At 37.5% G+C, this 18610-nt stretch overlaps 1 protein-coding gene across 5 annotated transcripts in view; it reads right to left on the bottom strand.

Annotated features, from left to right (window-relative positions):
• THADA (THADA armadillo repeat containing) overlaps positions 1-18610 on the bottom strand; it is a 327764-nt gene that overhangs the window by 227121 nt on the left and 82033 nt on the right. For all 5 annotated transcript variants that reach the window (XM_081591965.1, XM_081591968.1, XM_081591969.1 and 2 more), the window contains 2 exons: positions 17842-17964; positions 5544-5635 (listed from right to left, as the gene is read on the bottom strand). In XM_081591965.1, coding sequence (XP_081448091.1) covers positions 5544-5635; positions 17842-17964 — 215 coding nt within the window. The remainder of the gene's footprint in view (positions 1-5543; positions 5636-17841; positions 17965-18610) is intronic.

Here is an 18610-nt window from a genome sequence, read left to right as displayed (position 1 = left end):
CAGGAGAGAAGCCAGTCTGTCTGGAAATTGCTTCAAAATCTGTCTATAAGCAGGGGCTGGACTAGATTAGATGTCCCTTAGAGGATCCTTCCAGACCTACACCACTAAGACGTTAAGGGAAATAACTAAAGCAAGTCTCTGTTATTTATACTCAGGAAAATAAAACAATTTAACATCTCCCAACATACTCATTAGAAATAATTTTACTTGGACCTAGTGATCCTTTTACAAACATTTTCCCCTTAAATTGTACTAAACCATCCTAAGCTATTAATCTGAATATGAGCTCTCTCTAATACAACAGAATGAAGATTGTACTTAACACTGAAAACAAGATTATTTCTCTTTTGTTCTTCTTTTTCAACCTACTTGTTTCTATGTACCCCAAATCTACTCATCCCCAAAGCTTTATCAGAAACACAGTCCACCCAAGTGCTCCACTCAACTCTCCACTGATGAATTTCTAATGCATCCATTACTCAGACCACATTGTGCGCCTGATTACTGTTATGCTGTCTTCTATTTGTACCTGTTTCACAAATGACAGTTCTTGTTTCCCGAACTGAAAGGTAAGCTCCCTGAGCAAGGTCCACATTTTCTGTTTCTCATGGACTCCTCTGCTATGTCAACATTGAGTTAATGACAAATGCTTATAAATTCTTATTGGCTGACTGGTTTAACATGGAGAAAACAAGAGCTATAGAACACTCTGTACTGAGCACCTGCATGAAGCTTTGGTAAAGTCTAAAATAAAGCTTTTCATGGAAAAAAGCACTAAGGGCTGAATTCCTCATATTTCATCTTGAGGGTAAAATCATATTTCAGGCTTATGTTTGAAAATCAGGTAGTTATATGTTTAAAATATTTTAGGGTAACTTCAACTTAACTGAGATAAAATTCCAAACAGAACTGCAAAATCTAGTAATCATTTCACAACATATATGTATGTCAAATCATGTTGCACACTTTAAATATATATAATTTTGTCATTTTTATGTCAATAAAGCTGAGTAACAGAAGAAAAAAAAGAGGGAGGGGATATATGTATATTTATCACTGATTCACATTGCAGAAGCCAACACAACATTGTAAAGCAATTATCCTCCAATTAAACATTTAAAAAATTAAAGAAAACAAAAATAAGCTCTTAAAAAGTAATGAATAAAATAAAGTTTTTCAGACTACTACATGTATGTTGATATTTGTCCTTTACCAGGGACTAGACTAGCTGACAGTTAATACACAAAGGGGTTAAAGGGAAAGACCAGAGTTAAAGATCACATTGGTTTAGCTCCTGTCTGTGAGGAATGAGGAACTACCAAGGTGAGCCCACTCAAGGCAGATGGAGGCTATGTGGGAAGCCCAGCACACTCCCCACATCACAGAGCTGTGTAGTTTCTGATTCTACAAAGGATCAATTATTCATTCTGTAGGGCCAAGTTAGTCTGGGGGGTAATAAATAGAAAGGAAAGGTGCTTTAGAACATGAAAATATAATAACAGTATTTAAAACAAACAAATGAAACCTATGTTTTCTCATTCTTCATAATCCAAAAGACCCATCTAGAACAAGGCTAATGAGCTCCAGAGTTCAATCATTATGAGCACACTCTATACACCTATTAATGGGGATGCAGAACCTCTGCTTCTTTATTTTTCTAAAAAAAAGTATATATGTATTTTTAATTTGGCTGCATTTGGTCTTAGATGTGGTACGTGGGAATCTTTCGTTGCAACACATGAACTTACCAGTTGTGGTGCGTGGGCTTAGCTGCTCCGCCACATGTGGGATCTTAGTTCCTGGACCAAGGATTGAACCAATGTACCCCGCATTGCAAGGTGGATTCCTAACCACTGGACCACCATAGAAATTCCCTGCTCCTTTCTTTATACATGAAAGGGGAACTTGTCCCTACTACCAGGCAGAGACATTACTTTGCCGACAAAGGTCCACAGACTGAAAGCTTTGGTTTTTCCAGTAGTCAAGTATGGATGTGAGAGTTGGACTATAAAGAAAGCTGAGCTTCAAAGAATTGATGCTTTTGAACTATGGTGTTAGAGAAGACTCTCGAGAGTCCCTTGGACTGCAAAGAGATCAAACCAGTCAATCCTAAAGGAAATCAACATTTCTTTAAATATTCATTGGAAGGACTGATGGTGAAGCTGAAACTCCAATACTTTGGCCACCTGATATAAAGAACTGACTCATTGGAAAAGACCCTGATGCTGGGAAAGACTGAAGGCAGGAGAAGGGGATGACAGAGGATGAGATGGTTGGATGGCATCACCAACTCGATGGACATGAGCTTGAGCAAGCTCCAGGAGTTGGTGATGGACAGAGAAGCCTGGCGTGCTGCAGTCCATGGGGTCGCAAAGAGTCAGACACAACTGAGTGACTGAACGGAACTGAACTACCAGGCAGGTACTGTTCTAGGCAATGGGAACACAGCAGTTTACCAAACTCACAATTCTAGTAACAATTATATAAACCCTAGCTTAGTATTTCATAGAAATAAGAGACCTCAATGATAGTCCAAATCTCTTATTTTAGAGGAGAAAACCAAGGCCCAGACAAGTTAACTAATTTGTTTCAGTTGGTTATGGTGGCTCTATAACAACAAAGGCAGGAGTAGACACCAGATGTCTCATCTCTCATCTAGTAAAAAAACTTGCTTATTCATTAAGCAAGTATTTCTGGCCATGCCAGACACCATGCTAGGCACCAGGCAAACAAAAATAAGGATAAGATCTGATCCTGTACTCTAGAAGACAATGTAAGACAATGGAATGAGTATAATAAAAGAAGTGGTAACAGATAAAAAGCAAATTATATTTCTAATTGCATAGAACTTTGAATATTTTACAAGAAAATGAACTGCTAATAGTTTGTTTTATCCTCCCTGTAGCCCTATGAATACAGAATGCGGATTTTATCATTTCTGTTCTATAGATGGAGAAACTGAAGTGCAAAGCAGATAAGGAAGTCTATTAAAGTCATCTCCAGTGGCAGCAAAATGCTTAGAAACCAAGTCTGTTTACTCCAAGACAAACACTTTTTTTCCCCACTAAATGGGAAAGGCAGATGTTTTTATGTCCAGTTCCCTTCTGATCAAGAGCACACATTTGCAAGATTGTGGCAGAACAATCTGTGGCTGTGAAAGTAGACTTCACCAGCCTGTGAGGTCTTACTGGCTGAGTTTAGTTATTCAATGGTTGAGTAACCAACCAACAAGAAAGACATCATTATTACTACCATTCTTACAGCATCCATCACATATACACAAAATAGAAGCAAAAGGCTCTGCCCTCAGGGACTTAATATTGTAGCAGACAGGTACATAAACATTTCACCCGAAAATGACATAATTAAACAAAGAACAGCTAGAAGAATCGTTAAAAACAATGGCAAGCTGAAGACACTAAGGTTTTAGAGAGCAAATCTAGCAATGCTGCGAAGAAACAGACTCTTGGAGGGTTAAACAGAGAACAGAAGCCTTGAAAATGTAATGAAATATATCAAGCTTCAGATTACTGAAATAAAAACTCTTACCAAAACTGCTCATCACATTTTAAAAAGTTAACATTTTAACACCTTCGTTTCACTTGTCAGCTTTACTCAAAACAATTATGTGAATATTCAATTTCCCTCTTTCTAGGAAAGTTATATATTCTGTAACTTTTCCTATTTAAGAGGAATGAACTTATAATGGAGGTTCCCATCAGCATGCTGTGGCAAAGAGATTACAGCAGTGTGGTTTCATTGTGCTATTCTTCCGCCCTCCTCAGAAGCAACCTACATAAAATGAATCTGATCATTTTCTCCTATACATAGTAAAAGTTGCACACACATCTAAGAATCACTTTTATAAAAAGTAAAAGGGAAAAAAAAAAAAAGCATTTCTTCGAGTTCAGTTTTAAACATTAATTTTACTTGTTTGATAACCTCATATTTTATTTATACACTATTTACCATGGCCTTATAATATGACCAAACCATTTTAACCCTTAGCACTTTGTTGAATTATTAACAAAATAAGCAAAGCTAAAAAGAAAAATAACTAGTGACAAGAAGAATTTATTTAGGAACTGGGCCAAATAGTAAAAATTATAATCATTCTTTCAAAAAAATAATGTTATCCTTATTAAAAATACAACTCAGCTAAAAAAAACAAAAACAAAAAAACCCAAAAAACCTCTCTAGTATTTCCTTAGTATACTCAAGGAATTCACATTTATAGCCAATTGCTTTCCATTTAAATATTTACTGAATTTTATGGAATGATAAATAGGGCTTCCCAGTTGGCGCTAGTGGTAAAGAACCCATCTGGCAAGGCAGGAAACACAAAAGATGTGGGTTCAATACCTGGGTCAGGAAGATCCCTTGGAGGGTGGGGCAACCCACTCCAGTATTTTTGCCTAGAGAATCCCATGGACAGAGGATACAGTCCACAGGGGTTGCAGAGTCAGACACAACTGAAGCAACTTAGCAGGCATGGGGTGATAAACAGCAATGTAAATGACAATTCAGAACTACCAATAGGTTTCATTAGAATTACTAAGAGTTCATCATACAGTTATTTCATGATATTTTCTAATCCCTAAGACTTAGTTCCACCACAAGAAAATATATTTTAATAAATAAGAGCTTAAAAGCTGAATTAAAAGTTTGATCATCAACTTTTTTAGGCAGGAGAGGAATAGGGCTTGATTTATCTCTAGAGCATCAAGAGAAAGACCACTGGGCCATATCAGACCCTAAGTAAAGTTACAGGAGGTGATTAAACATGCAGCGACAGTGACATCTAGTGTTAACAACTGCAAGCCACTAGACAGCCATTAAACCCTCCCAACTGCTAATAAACAAACAACTATTCAAAGCTTCTCTTCTCTAAAAACCAACAAACAGAACTTCTGCATTGTATCCAAAGATTACTCATAATCAAAGTGTTTCAATAAGTTTTTTTCCAGACATTAAAAAAAAAAATTTTTAGAGAAAAACATCTTAGAGAGTAAACATAACACAGAAGACCTAAAAGTAAAAAGCATTGTTTATTCTGTGTGGCCAACACCTTTAACTACTCCCCTTGGCTACAGGTTAATGCAGAAGTAATCTGGGACATGGCCCGATGAATGTACCATAAGCATTTAAACTTCCAGTTACTATAAAAGCAAAGATATTGCACAAGCTAGTACTTGATGACACAACAAGAAAAAGCAATTTAGGACATTTCAGGAATACCTGAAGAAGATTAAATCAAAAACAAAACAAAAAAACCCAACTTTAGCTGTTGCACTGAGAAACAAGCTCTACATTTCAGCCCTTGCTACCTTCCAATATTTTTGTTGCTTTGAAAGGTCCACTTATTAAACAGTAGATATTTTTGCCTAGGGGCTTAGAATTTGGCAACATAGGTTCATTTACTATAGTATTTTTATAGTTTTATGCTCTAGATCAATCTATAAAAGTAAGCAAAATTCTAAAAATTATTTTTAGCCAGAATGATATTTTGTAAAAAAATAAAGTTAGCATTAGATGAAGCTTACCTATTTTTTTTGGAAAGTTCATCCTTTCCCCTTTTAACTCCAAATATTCTTGTGATCAAGGTACTGAAGAGAAGCGTGGAGGAATTTCTCACCTGTGTAAAAATACACAGTACAGGTTAAGAAATATTTATGGCATGAAACCAACATTTACAATGTTCAAACTAGATATTCAAAACCATTACACGATTGCCTAGTGTGTGGCTAAAGAAGATATAGTTGTGTTCATAAAATAAGACAATTTTCAATAACTTTATAGCAATTTACTTCATTACTGTAAAGGACTTCCTCTTAAACTGAGCTCGACAATTCAACCACATGTACACAACATAGCTTTTTCCTATACTTCTTTACAACCACTAACTGTTGTATTATCTATTTGTATCTGTATCATCAAGTAACAGTTTTTAAAAAAATAAAACCAATAAATTCATTTTTCTACATCATTTCTGATGAATATCCCAAGAAAGAGCTTAGCTCTTTCCTTTTATTTTCTACAATCATTTACCTATGAGAAAATACTTATCAGATCTAACTCAATGGATCCACATTATTAATATGGCCAATAAAATACTAATCTGCTTCCAAACCAATGTGTGAAGACAGTTTCCTATATCATAAAAATGTCTTGAATATCATGGCATATCGTGCTGTACTTAGTCGTCCAGTAGTGTCCGACTCTTTGGGACCCCACGGACTATAGCCCGCCAGGCTTCCCTAACCATGGGGATTCTCCAGACAAGAATACTGGAGTGGGTTGCCATGCACTCCTCCAAGGGACTTCCCAACCCAAGGACTGAACCCAGGTCTCCTGCACTGCAGGCGGATTCCTTACCATCTGAGCCACCAGGGATACTGAAAGTGAAAGTGAAAGTCACTCAGTCGTGTCTGACTCTTTGCAACCCCATCGACTACATAGTCCATGAAATTCTCCAGGCCAGAATACTGCAGTGGGTAGCCTTTTCCTTCTCCAGGGGATCTTCCCAACCCAGGGATCAAATCCAGGTCTCCTGTATTGCAGGCAGATTCTTTACCAGCTGAGCCACAAGGGAAGCCCTATACCAGGGATATTGGGCTTCCTCAATTACCTTGCCAAATTTGAGTAGAGATGTATAAATATGTACTGACTGCCCTAAGTATGTAAGGCCATATACTAGCACCATGGAGAATATCCAGAAATAGAAGACACACACTTACTGCTAACACAGAGCTCATATTCTAATTAGATAGGAGTTATACAGTGTGTTAAAATAGCAATGTAAGAAGAAAGGTAGCTGACAGTAACAATGTAGGATTTAGAAAACAGCTTCCCGAAACTACTGCAGTAAGGATCACAAACTCAAACGCCCACAAAGGCAGTGAGTTACAGAGGCGACAGAGGACTAGGTCTAAGGCAGTCACTACTAAGCTTAAGCTGAAGCTAATGCCCTGAGGAAAATGTAAGCCCGGTGTTGCCAGATCTTCTGCTTTTTCAACAGAAGCCAGAAACCCTAAGTTTTATGTGAATTCTATTTTGAAATGTTGGCAACAAATTAAAGACAAAAAAAAAAAACCGAATTGTGGGAGCCAAATAAAACACAGTTGTGGGCCAGATTTGACGTATCAGCCACCAGTGTGTAACCTCTCCTTCAGAAGCACATGACTGACTCAATTTATGTGTGGTAACTCTTGAAATGGACCACAGATACATTGGCACAATTCATACCTTAATTGCAATGAAACCCTAAAACTGGACAAGCTCACTTACATCCATTCCACAGTTAACAAACATTAATGAAATCCCTGATATCGCCAAACAAGTTACTCTGTCCTGTTACTCTACTGACATCCCCTCTGACCTAGCTCAGGTCTTACTTCTTACCTAGTCTATTGACTTGGTTCCCAAAGACTCCTTAGGTTGAAGATGACTTGGTAAAGTCATCCATGACCCTATCACCTTGAGATGGACAGGTACACACTGCTATATTTAAAATTAACAACCAACAAGAACGTCCTGTGTAGCACAGGGACTCTGCTCAATGTTAAGCTGCAGCCTCTATGGGAAGGGAGTTTGGGGGAGAATAGATAGATGTATATGTATGGCCGAGTCGCTCTGTTGTGCACCTGAAACTATCACATTATTAACAGGTTACACGCCAATATAAAATAAAAAGTTGGGTTTTTTTGGTTTTTTTTGTTTTTAAAGAATCACACAAAAGCATAAAAAGAAAAGAAAAATCAATACACAAACTTCATCTTGCCCTACACCAAACTTTCTGACAAAGACTGCCAGAGGCAGTAAAGTTAAAACAGGAGTGCCTGGAGAGGAAAGGGGAGGCCTGAGGAGGCACACTTTATCAAAACTATAGAGGACTGTTTTCCAGATTGAATGCAGAAGGAAAACTCCCTTGTTTGATTCAACAGCCTGAAGGCAGGAGACACATAATGTCCTTGAGTAATGTTAAGATGGATCAGATGGATTACCATCCTGATCCATTCACCATCAAGTTCCCTCACTAGCAGCCAATGACTATCATTAATTTTTCCAGTAGATACAGCAAATTAGTGATGTTCTACCATTAATTAGTTACAATGTTTAGAAAAACTACCATTAAAAAAAAAAAGTTTTCCCTCATGAGCTATTCGGTCATTCCGTTATCAGTTAATACAGAATTATTTCCATAAATTTACCACTTTGCAGAATAATGAGTTCATGCCACAGTAATCTCCAAAGGTGACCAAAAGATAAACTTATAAGACATTTAAAAAATTAATTATCCTTTTTTTGAGATATAATTCACATATCATAAAATTCACCATCTTAAAGGGTACTCTTCAGTAATTTTTATTATATTCACAAAGTAGAAATGATCACCACTACTTAATTCCAGAACATTTTCATGACTCCAAAATGAAACTCTATATACATTAACAGTCATTTCCCATCTTCCTGCACTAGGCAAGACTTTCTGTCTCTATGGATTTGCCTATTCCAGACATTTCACATTCATGCAACCTTTTACGTTTGGCTTTCATTCTCAAGGTTCACCCATGTTGTAGCATTTGTCAGTATGTCATTCCTTTTTATGACTGAATAATATTCCATTTTATGGATATACCATATTAAAAAAATCTACTCATCATTTGATGAACACTGGGTTGTTTCCACTTTTCGTCTATTATGGATAATGGTGCTATGAACACTCGTGTACAAGTTTTTGTGTGAATATGTTTTCACTTTTCTTGGGTATACACCAAGAAATGAACCTGCTGGACCATGTAGTAACTTTATGTTAACCTTTTGAGAAACTGCCAAAGTGGCAGCACCATTTACACTCTTACCAGCAATATAAGAGGATTTCATTTTCACCAGTTCTCCAAATCTTCCACAATAATTGCTATTGTTCATCTTTTAAATTATAGCTATCCTACTGGATATGAAATGGACAGCTCACTAAGGTTTTGACTTGTATTTTCCTGATGCTTTTCACTTGTAATGCTACTAAATCTTCCTGTTTGCTGAGGCCTTCTTTAATTTCTTTAAACAATGGTTTGTAAGCTTCATTCCACAAATCTTTTACTTCTTTTGTTACACTATTCCTAAATATTTTGCTTTTGATGATACTATAAATAGACATGTTTTCTTAACTTCATTTTTGATTATTTATTGGTAGTGTACAGAAATACATCTGATTTTTATCCACTGATCTAGTGTCCTACAACCTTGCTAAACTTGTTTATTAGCCCTAATTGTGTGTGTGTGTGTGTGTGTGTGTGTGTGTGTGAACTTCTTAGGATTTTCTATATATAAGTGCAATCAAAAATTAGAAATAGTTTTGCATCTCCTTTCCCATCTGGCTGATATTTATTTCTTTTTCTTGCCCAATTTCCCTACCTACAATCTCCAATACAATGCTGAATAGATGTGACAAGAGTGGATATCTTTGTCCTATTCAAAATCTGAGGGTAAAATTTTCAGTCTTTTACCATCAAGAACATTATTAACTATGGGTTTTTCATTGATAGCCTTCATCAGATTGAGAAAGTTCCCTTCCATTTCTAGTTTATTAAGTGTTTTTAACATGAAATAGTGTTAGATTGTGTCAACTGCTTTTTTTCCTCTGCTTAAATGATCATGTGGTTTTTCGTTCTTTATTCATATAGCTTATATATTAATTGATCTCCATGTTGAAGTATATATGCTGTTTTAAAAATGTAGACATTATTCAACATAGTATTTTTAAAGTTATTGTAAATGTAAGCCAAAATAACTAGCATGAAGACTACATGTTACTTAAGATAGAAGAGTGTCCTTGTTTCTGTGTGATACTATTAATAGTTCAAGAATATCTGTTTCAAGTACCCTTTTTATTTTCTAATAATTCACCCATACTTTCTGTCCCTGTTCATTGTTGTTCAGTCTCTAAGTTGTGTTCAACTCTCTTTGCAACCCCATGGACTGCAGCATGCCAGGCTTCCCTGTCCTTCACCATCTCCTGGAGTTTGATCAAATTCATGTCCATTGAGTCAGTGATACTATCTAACCATCTCATCCTCTGCTGCCTTCTCCTTTTGCCCTCAAGCTTTCCTAGCATCAGGGTCTTTTCCAATGAGTTGGCTTTTCACATCAGATGGCCAAAGTATTAAGTTTCAGCTTCAGCCCTTCCAATGAATATTCAGGACTGATTTCCTTTAGGATTGACAGGTTTGATCTTCTTGCAGTCCCAAGGACTCTCAAGAGTCTTCTCCAGAATCACAGTTTGAAAGCATCAATTCTTCAGTGCTCAGCCTTCCTGATGGTACAACTCTCACATCCATACAGGACTACTGGAAAAAGCATAGCTTTAACTAGGCAGGCCTTTGCCAGCAAAGTGATGTCTCTGCTTTTTAATACACTGTCTAGGTTTGTCATAGCTTTCCTTCTAAGAAGCAACCATCTTTTAATTTCATGGCTGCAGCCATGGTCTGCAGTGACTTTGGAGCCCAAGAAAATAAAATCTGTCACTGCTTCCACTTTTTCCCCTTCTATTTGCCAAGAAGTGAAGGGATCAGATGCCATGATCTTAGTTTTTTAAATGCTGGGTTTCAAGCCAGCTTTTTCACGCTCTTCTTTTGCCTTTATCAAGACGCGCTTTAGTTCTTCCTGACTTTCTGCCATTAGAGTGGAATCATCTGTATATCTGAGGTTGTTGATATTTTCCCCAGCAATCTTGATTCCAGCTTGTGATTCATTCAGCCCAGCATTTTGCATAATGTACTCTGCATATAAGTTAAATAAGCAGGGTGACAATACACAGCCTTGTCATACTCCTTTCCCAATTTTGAACAAGTTAGTTGTTCCATTTCCAGTTTTAACTGTTGCTTCTTGACCTGCATACAGGTTTCTCAGGAGACAGGTAAAGTGATCTGGTACTCCCATCTCTTTAAGAAGTTTCCACAGTTTGTTGTGATCCACATAGTCAAAGGCTTTAGTGTAGTATGTCCTTGTTCACTCTAAAGCTAATGAGGAGGAGAACTAAGGAGAAGTACAATTGAGAAAAAGTTTGTGACTAACTGACAAACTGCATCATCAACTCCTAAAACACTGATAGTAAATACTAATGTGATTCACAGATGTTGAATCTTAACATGGGTAATGAAAAAGTTCATATACAGTGATAGTATATTTTGAAAAACTCGCAGCAGGAATGGCAATGAAAACAGTCCTGCTTAATAGCAAGGAAGGACCAAGGAGAATGCAAATTTAAAGGAAAGGAATGACAGAAAAGAGTAAGTTGAGATAAAGTTAGAAATGGACAGAATAGAACGGTTCCCAAATAACTCTAGCTATAATCAATCCTTATCACAAGCAAAATACCAGAAAACCTGTTCCCTTCCTGCCTTCTCCATCACACCCCCAACATACGGCTTGTAGAGATTTGGTATTTGCCTACAAACTGACAACTGCTACCAAAGTTTTTCCTGAGTACATATGCTTTTTCTTTCTAGTATGAAAAAGTTTTCATGCAGATTTCTGTAAGATATAGAAGAGCTAGCTAGGTAAATGAAAATAAGGTTGCACAAAGCAGTGTGTGTGTGTTTCTGAGTGTGCGTATGTGAAGTATGTATGCATGTGCACATATATATGTCTGTGTTAGTCACTCAGTCATGTCTGACTCTTTGCAACCTCACGGACTATAGTCCATCAGGTTCCTCTGGTCCATGGAATTCTCCAGACAAGAATACTGAAGTGGGTAGCCATTCCCTTCTCTAGGGGATCTTCCCGACCCAGGGATCGAACCAGGGTCTACTGCATTGCAGGCAGATTCATTACTGTTTGAGTCACTAGGGAAGCCCTATATTATACATTTTTCTTATACATTTGCATTTTCTTATATAATATGAATTTCTCATATAATAAGAATGCTGCCTTAACAAATATTTAAAAATATGAATGGAGAACCTACCATGTGCAGTCACTATATGGTCTGATCATTTACACACCATATATCTTCCCTCTTCATGGACAGTCATATCCTTGAGGGTGGAATTATGAAATATTTTGTCTAGTGCACACAGTGCCAGTTTATCTTTAAAAGAAATGCCTTCTGAAAAAATTAAATGGGATTTTGATTCTAATTCACCTTCCATCACTTCTTAGCCATGGGCCTTGAAAACAACATCTAAAACTTCAAGTCTCAAATCCCTCATCTGCAATCTAGGAAAACTGTACTAGGATTTCTGGTCCTATGATTAGGGGGAGGGTTATCCCTGACAGGAATTTGGAGTGAGTTTCTTCCAAAGTAACAAGACACTTTTCCCATGAGAGGAGAAAAGAAGAGACAGAGCTTCCAGTAGCCCATACATCACCTATGGGTGAATTAAGGAAAAAGCACTCTTCCTGTGAGTGAATAAAACTCCTCGCCACGGCATGTAGTGTAATAGGTAGAGCATGGCTGGGTTTCAGCACCGCACAGCTCTCAGCCTGGCACCCTTGCAGCAACCTCACAACCACCAGAGGGCCTGCAGACAGTGCCAACAGGGGCACAGAGTGCACAAGGCAGCACTACTGGGAAGAGCTGAAAGGCTCTGTTTTCTCTTCTGAAACCCACTGCATACTGTAACCCACAGGTGGCCCAAGAGATGCAAAGTCAGATGGACCGGACAGAAATATAAACCTGGCGTGGGTCTCGGAAGGACCCTAATGTGGCCTACTCAACGGAGCTTCCAGGCAAACTAAAAAGATGAGTTACCTGTCCAGCAATGAGGATACAGGGAAAGAAGATCAGGCACCTGAATATAAAAAAGGGAATGCCCAGAAATGTCTCCGATTCCAAAACTTGCCTGGAAAATTCTCAGTTTCCATGGGTATACATATGTAGAAAATTACGTTTGGTACCTAATTTTTAACTAAATAAGCGTCACCTAACATATGTGTTGAAGATTATCACTTGCCACCACCTTTACCCGTATTTCTCTATTCTGAGCCACCATCATCACTTGGCAGAATTATTACAATATCTTCCTGAGTGGTCTTCCACCTCCTCTCACCTCACAACCAAGACTCCATTTTTCACTCCATCAGTCAAATCCCATCATCCCCCTACTGTGAAACTCTCCCAGGCAGGGTTTTTCAACAGCAAGCGTCAAACCTCAGACACCAGTGGTGGTTGTGGCTCATTCATCCATTTGCAGACTTGAATGAGACTCTGCATCATGTGGCACTGGATCCGGCTTCTCTAGCAGCTGCCCAAGGGTTGTGTCAACACCTGCCCACATTGTGAACTTTGACCAGGAGAGACAGAGGGTGGGACTGTCCCCAGAGTTGGTAGTTTTACATGGTCTGGCTAGAAGAAATACCACATGACCAGACAACGAGCTCAGTTTTCCTCCAAGTTAACCTGTAAGGCCTGCTTGTTAATGTCTTTTCTCCCCTTACTTTCCAACATTCCTGCTTCTTTGGGTTTGTATCATTCAGTAAAAACTTAGCACCTAGGCTATATCTTCAGCTCTGTTTTCTGAGGGACAGGTCAAAACCCTACAAGATAAGTAAGATGTACTTATTCACTACATTTCCTGAAATATGCAAAATGTTCCCCAATAATATCACAGATTCTGGAATCAGACAAATAATGGTTGTGTGTTCTTGGACAAAGTTACTTCTCCCCTCTGAAACTTGTTTTTCTTATCTGTAAAACAGGGTTTCTAATAATAGAATCTACCTAGCAGGATTATTCCAAGCATTAACTGTGGTAATGTAAATTCTACCAAGCACAAGGAGAATAGTCAATGAGACAGTCATTATTATGATTACGTCTTACTTATCCTTGTATTTCCAGTGTTTAACATTTTGCAACAATACATTTCCCCTGGATTTTAAAAATTCCTAATAGGTGGTAAAGATGGAGAGATTTGTGTGGTCTTAATACAAAGATTAAGAATCTGTACAAATACATACATGAATGCTTCCTAGAAAATGTTCCTTTACTGCAAAATTAAGCTTTTTTTTTTTCCCCATCTAACCTACCAGGAAAAACAATTAAGTCAAAAGTACAGATGGAGTCACCTTTATGAACAAGATATATTCCTGAGAAGATGTATACAAATAAGATTTCTCTAAATCAAACCATATTTCACACACCGTCAGGAAAAAGCACTCTTTAAACAACTTCACACAGAATGCTACAGTGAATTGTTTTGTAAAATGAAGACTTCTTCACATTCATTGAGTATGTTGACACGGTACTGGTGTTACCTTAGATCAGGCTCTTATAAGGAAGGAAACAACACTATATTAAAGTCAGAGTATGGATCATTATAGCTGTGATGTTTATTTTTTCTGGTAAACAAACAAACTGAATAGAAACAAAAAGATTCCTTTATAACCAGTGTTAAAAGGGATGATTCCTCCCAAATAAAACTATATATAAGCACTTACATATATTTGTGCAGGCTATTAAGGGTATATGTGAGTACTACACACACGTAAAAGCCATATAGAAAAAAAGAAAGAACATATTGGAATACTAAAAATTATTATATCTGTATGGTAGTTAAACAGGTGACTTTTCCTTTTATGCTTTTATTTTCAAACTTTCTGCAATGCACATGTGTTACTGTTTAAAAGGTCTTTTCAGAAGACTTTTCCAAAAAAATGATTCATTTCTAATACTTTTAGTTTTGCCAGTTGGAAAAGTCGCTGGGTTTCACTCTCTGGAAGCCCTTTCACAGAGAACATTTGTCTGTTCTTTGGAATGAATGGAGTAAAGAAAACAATACTGGGATTTCTGGCAATCAGTTTTATGATCTCTACTCTTCCTGACGGTCAAGCCACATTCCTACCTACCTCTCCTGACCGTATACAGGTATTGCTCTGTTTTCCTGTAAATGCAAAAGGTAAACACCATGTCCTCAGGAGTAGTTAGGCAATGCTCCTAGGCAGGATTTCAGACATTTACCTTTCTTACAGGAAGACGTACAGTTTTCCAGGCAACAGTTGGCAACCTTGAGGATTCCTCTTTACACCGGGAGTCTGTGCCCTGGGCTACATTGCAATATACTGACTCTCAATTAGAGGCTCATCAGAGAGTTACGAAATGGTTTGTGCAGCTCACTGATTGGGAAGTCTGTCTTTCTTAGTAAATTCTCTTATTATGCAGATTTAGCTTCTTTTTTCCTCTCCCTTTATCAATCTTTTCTTTTTTTTTTCTAATGACACAGTCAAGTGCCTACAAACCACAGGTTAGTGTCCTTTATTCCACAAGGCACAATGATGCAGGAAAACAGTAAAATCATGGTGTTTTCACCAGGCATATAAAAAAAGTGAAAGTTTACTTTCTTAAATCCAACAATTATATTCGGTATTGCCAACAATCTTGTAATTCTCAAAAAGTTTTTGGATATATTGCAAAAAACAAAACAAAATAAGTGACTCAACATGTAACCTCCATTTTAATCTTTTGTGATTGTTTTTTTCAACTTTTGATAAAGTGTATTTCCAGCATTCACTCAACACACTGATACCCAGGGCCTACAACATCCAAAAGAAAGACACATTCAGATACAAAGAGTTGTTCTGCTTCCAGCTCAACATCAAGTGAAAATCAAGACCTCATATGAGATATCACTTCATACTTGTTAAGATGTCTATTACCAAAAAAACAGAAAATAATAAGTGCTGATGAGGATGTGAAGAAACTGGAACTCTTGTGAACTGTTGATGGGAGTATAAAACAGTGTTGCCATTGTGGACACAGCTCCCCAAAAAATTAGACACAGAATTATTACATGATATATACAAATGACTTGAAAGCAGGGACTCAAACAGGTACTTGTACACCAATACAAGTATACAAGTTCACTACAACATTATTCACAACAGCCAAAGAGAAACAGTTTTAAGTGTTCATCAACAGGTGAATGAATAAACAAAATGTCATATATCCACACAATGGTATTTCATTCAGCCTTAAAAAAGAATGAAATTATGATATGTTGTGGTCCTTTAATGGACTGGAACTTGGGGGTACAGGGTCAACTGATAAGAAAGTAAAAGAAGGAAGAAAAGAGGCTGATATTCCCTGGTTTACACAGTATGCCAATATAACTCTAGGACAAAGAGCTAGCACCATCTACGTAGGCTCAGGGCGCCCTCTCGAAGAGGTCTTGAAAGCCCAGGCAAGTAAGTAGACACGGTGGACACCTGTGCTCCGTGGAAGCAGCCTGAAAGGGAGAGGGGGAGAGAGCGAGCGAGCGACACGGGGACCAGTGCTCTGATGGAACAAAGGCGTTTATTTAACATATTGTGGGCATATATATACTCTCCCACAAGATAGCCCTTTTTAGCAGAGACAGGGATCAAAAATCTAACAAGTCATCCAGAAAGCCAGAGGCTAAAATCATTCTCAATACAGGGGGTTGTAAAAGTTACTTTACATATAGGAAGGGAAGAGTTGTAAAGGGCTGCTGTTCACCGTATGGAATTTCCATATGAATGAGATACATGAATTTCTATTATTCCCGAAAGCTGGCTTGCCAGCTCTCTGGCACCTGTATTCAGGTGCTGTTAAGGAACATAGAATTCATGCAAGACTGAAAACAGCACACAGGAAGCCTCCTGTTAAATGTATCCTGACAATGATACATGCTACAACATGGATGAACCCTGAAAACACCATGCTAAATGAAATAATCCAGACACAAAGGACAAATATTATATGATTCTACTTACATGAGGTACCTAGAATAGGCAAATTCAGAGACAAAAAGTAGAACAGAGACTACCAGGGGTTAGGGGGAAGAGGGTGGATGGGAGTTATTATCCAATGGGTACAGAGCTTCTGTTTAGAATGATGAAAAAGCTCTGAAAATGGAGAATGGTAATGACTGCACAACACTGTGAATGTAATTAATACCACTGAAATGTATAGTTAAAAATGGTTTTAGTTTTTTTAGAAAAGATAATTGACAGTTTAAACAAAAATAATAACAATGTAGTGTGAATTTACGGGAGAAGGCAATGGCTCCCCATTCCAGTGTTCTTGCCTGGAGAATCCCAGGGACGGGGGAGCCTGGTGGGCTGCCGTCTATGGGGTCGCACAGAGTCAGACATGACTGAAGCGACTTAGCAGCAGCAGCAGCAGCAGCAGCAGTGTGAATTTGCAATATACGTAAAAGCAAAATCTATCACAAGGGCACAAAGATTGGGAGGAGAGAAATGGGAGTACATATTGCTAAGTTCTTAAACTTTAAAGGAAATGGTAAAATATTACTTGCTGCTGCTACTGCTGCTAAGTCGCATCAGTCGTGTCTGACTCTGTGCGACCCCATAGATGGCAGCCCACCATGCTCCCCCATCCCTGGGAGTCTCCAGGCAAGAACACTGGAATGGGTTGCCATTTCCTTCTCCAACGCATGAAAGTGAAAAGTGAAAGTGAAGTCACTCAGTCATGTCTGACTCTTGGCGATCCCATGGACTGCAGCCTACCAGACTCCTCCATCCATGGGATTTTCCAGGCAAGAGTACTGGAGTGGGTTGCCAGTGCCTTCTCCGAAAATATTAGTTGAGGACAGACTATGATGTTGAAGATATATATTAATACTATAAACTCTAAAGCAAACACTAAAATAATAAAACAAAGAGTTATGGCTAATCAGCCAATAGAGGAGACAGAATGTAACTGTAAAATACCAAGGGTCAAAATGTAGCTTGATCCAGGGATTTATCCCTTGGAGTAACTCCTTAACAAAATGCAGTACATATTTTTTATCAGTCAGTTTAGTTTATTAAAATCTACTCATAAGTATAATTAAGTCAATGAAAATAAATGGCAAATGCACTTACTGCCCAGACTGGGGATGTAAAGCCCAGAATTGCTGCCTTAGTTCCATCAGCAACATAAGGGATAATAATTTCTCCCAGACGTGTATCTCTGAACAAGGCTCTAAGGATATTTAAAGCATGAACCTAGAATAAAAAGTTCAAAATTAGTTGTTGGCTGAAGACCATGGTAATTTCAGATCTGTATTCAGTAGCATAACCTCCAAACAAAAAACTTACCAAATTACAGGAAGAAATGAATAATTCACAAATAAAATTGATTTTTAATAAAACATGCTTAATAATTGATAAATCAATTTTTTAAGTTAGCAAGATTTGAACAATGCAATACAACAGCTTGATCCAATGGACCTATGTAAAATCCTATACCTAGGAAATAGGGGCAATACATTCTCTTCAAGCACACATGGAACATTTATTTTTTAAATGACCTCAAACCTACCACAAATAAAGCCTCAACAAACACTAAAAAAATTAATTTCTTACAGATTATGCTCTGATCATAGTGGAATTAAGTTAGGAATCAGTTTCCTTACATACTTTAAAAACTGACACATTTTAAAGCACTGGTCAAAGAAAACAAATATTTAGAGGTGGACAATAATAAAGATGCTACACATTGACACTTGTGTGATGCATTTAAGTGGAATCTAAAAGAAACATACACCTTAAATGCATCTATTTAAAAAAAAACTATTATATAAAGAAAGGATAACAACAAGGTCCTACTGTATAGCACAGGAAACTATATTCAATATCCTGTGATAAACCA

The sequence above is a fragment of the Giraffa tippelskirchi genome, chromosome 4 (genome assembly GCF_054371585.1).
Source record: "Giraffa tippelskirchi isolate mGirTip1 chromosome 4, T2T-mGirTip1v1.2.pri, whole genome shotgun sequence".
NCBI classification, from domain to species: domain Eukaryota; kingdom Metazoa; phylum Chordata; class Mammalia; order Artiodactyla; family Giraffidae; genus Giraffa; species Giraffa tippelskirchi.
The sequence above is the reverse complement of the archived record's forward strand: the minus strand, read 5'-3'. Positions and strand labels throughout refer to the sequence as shown.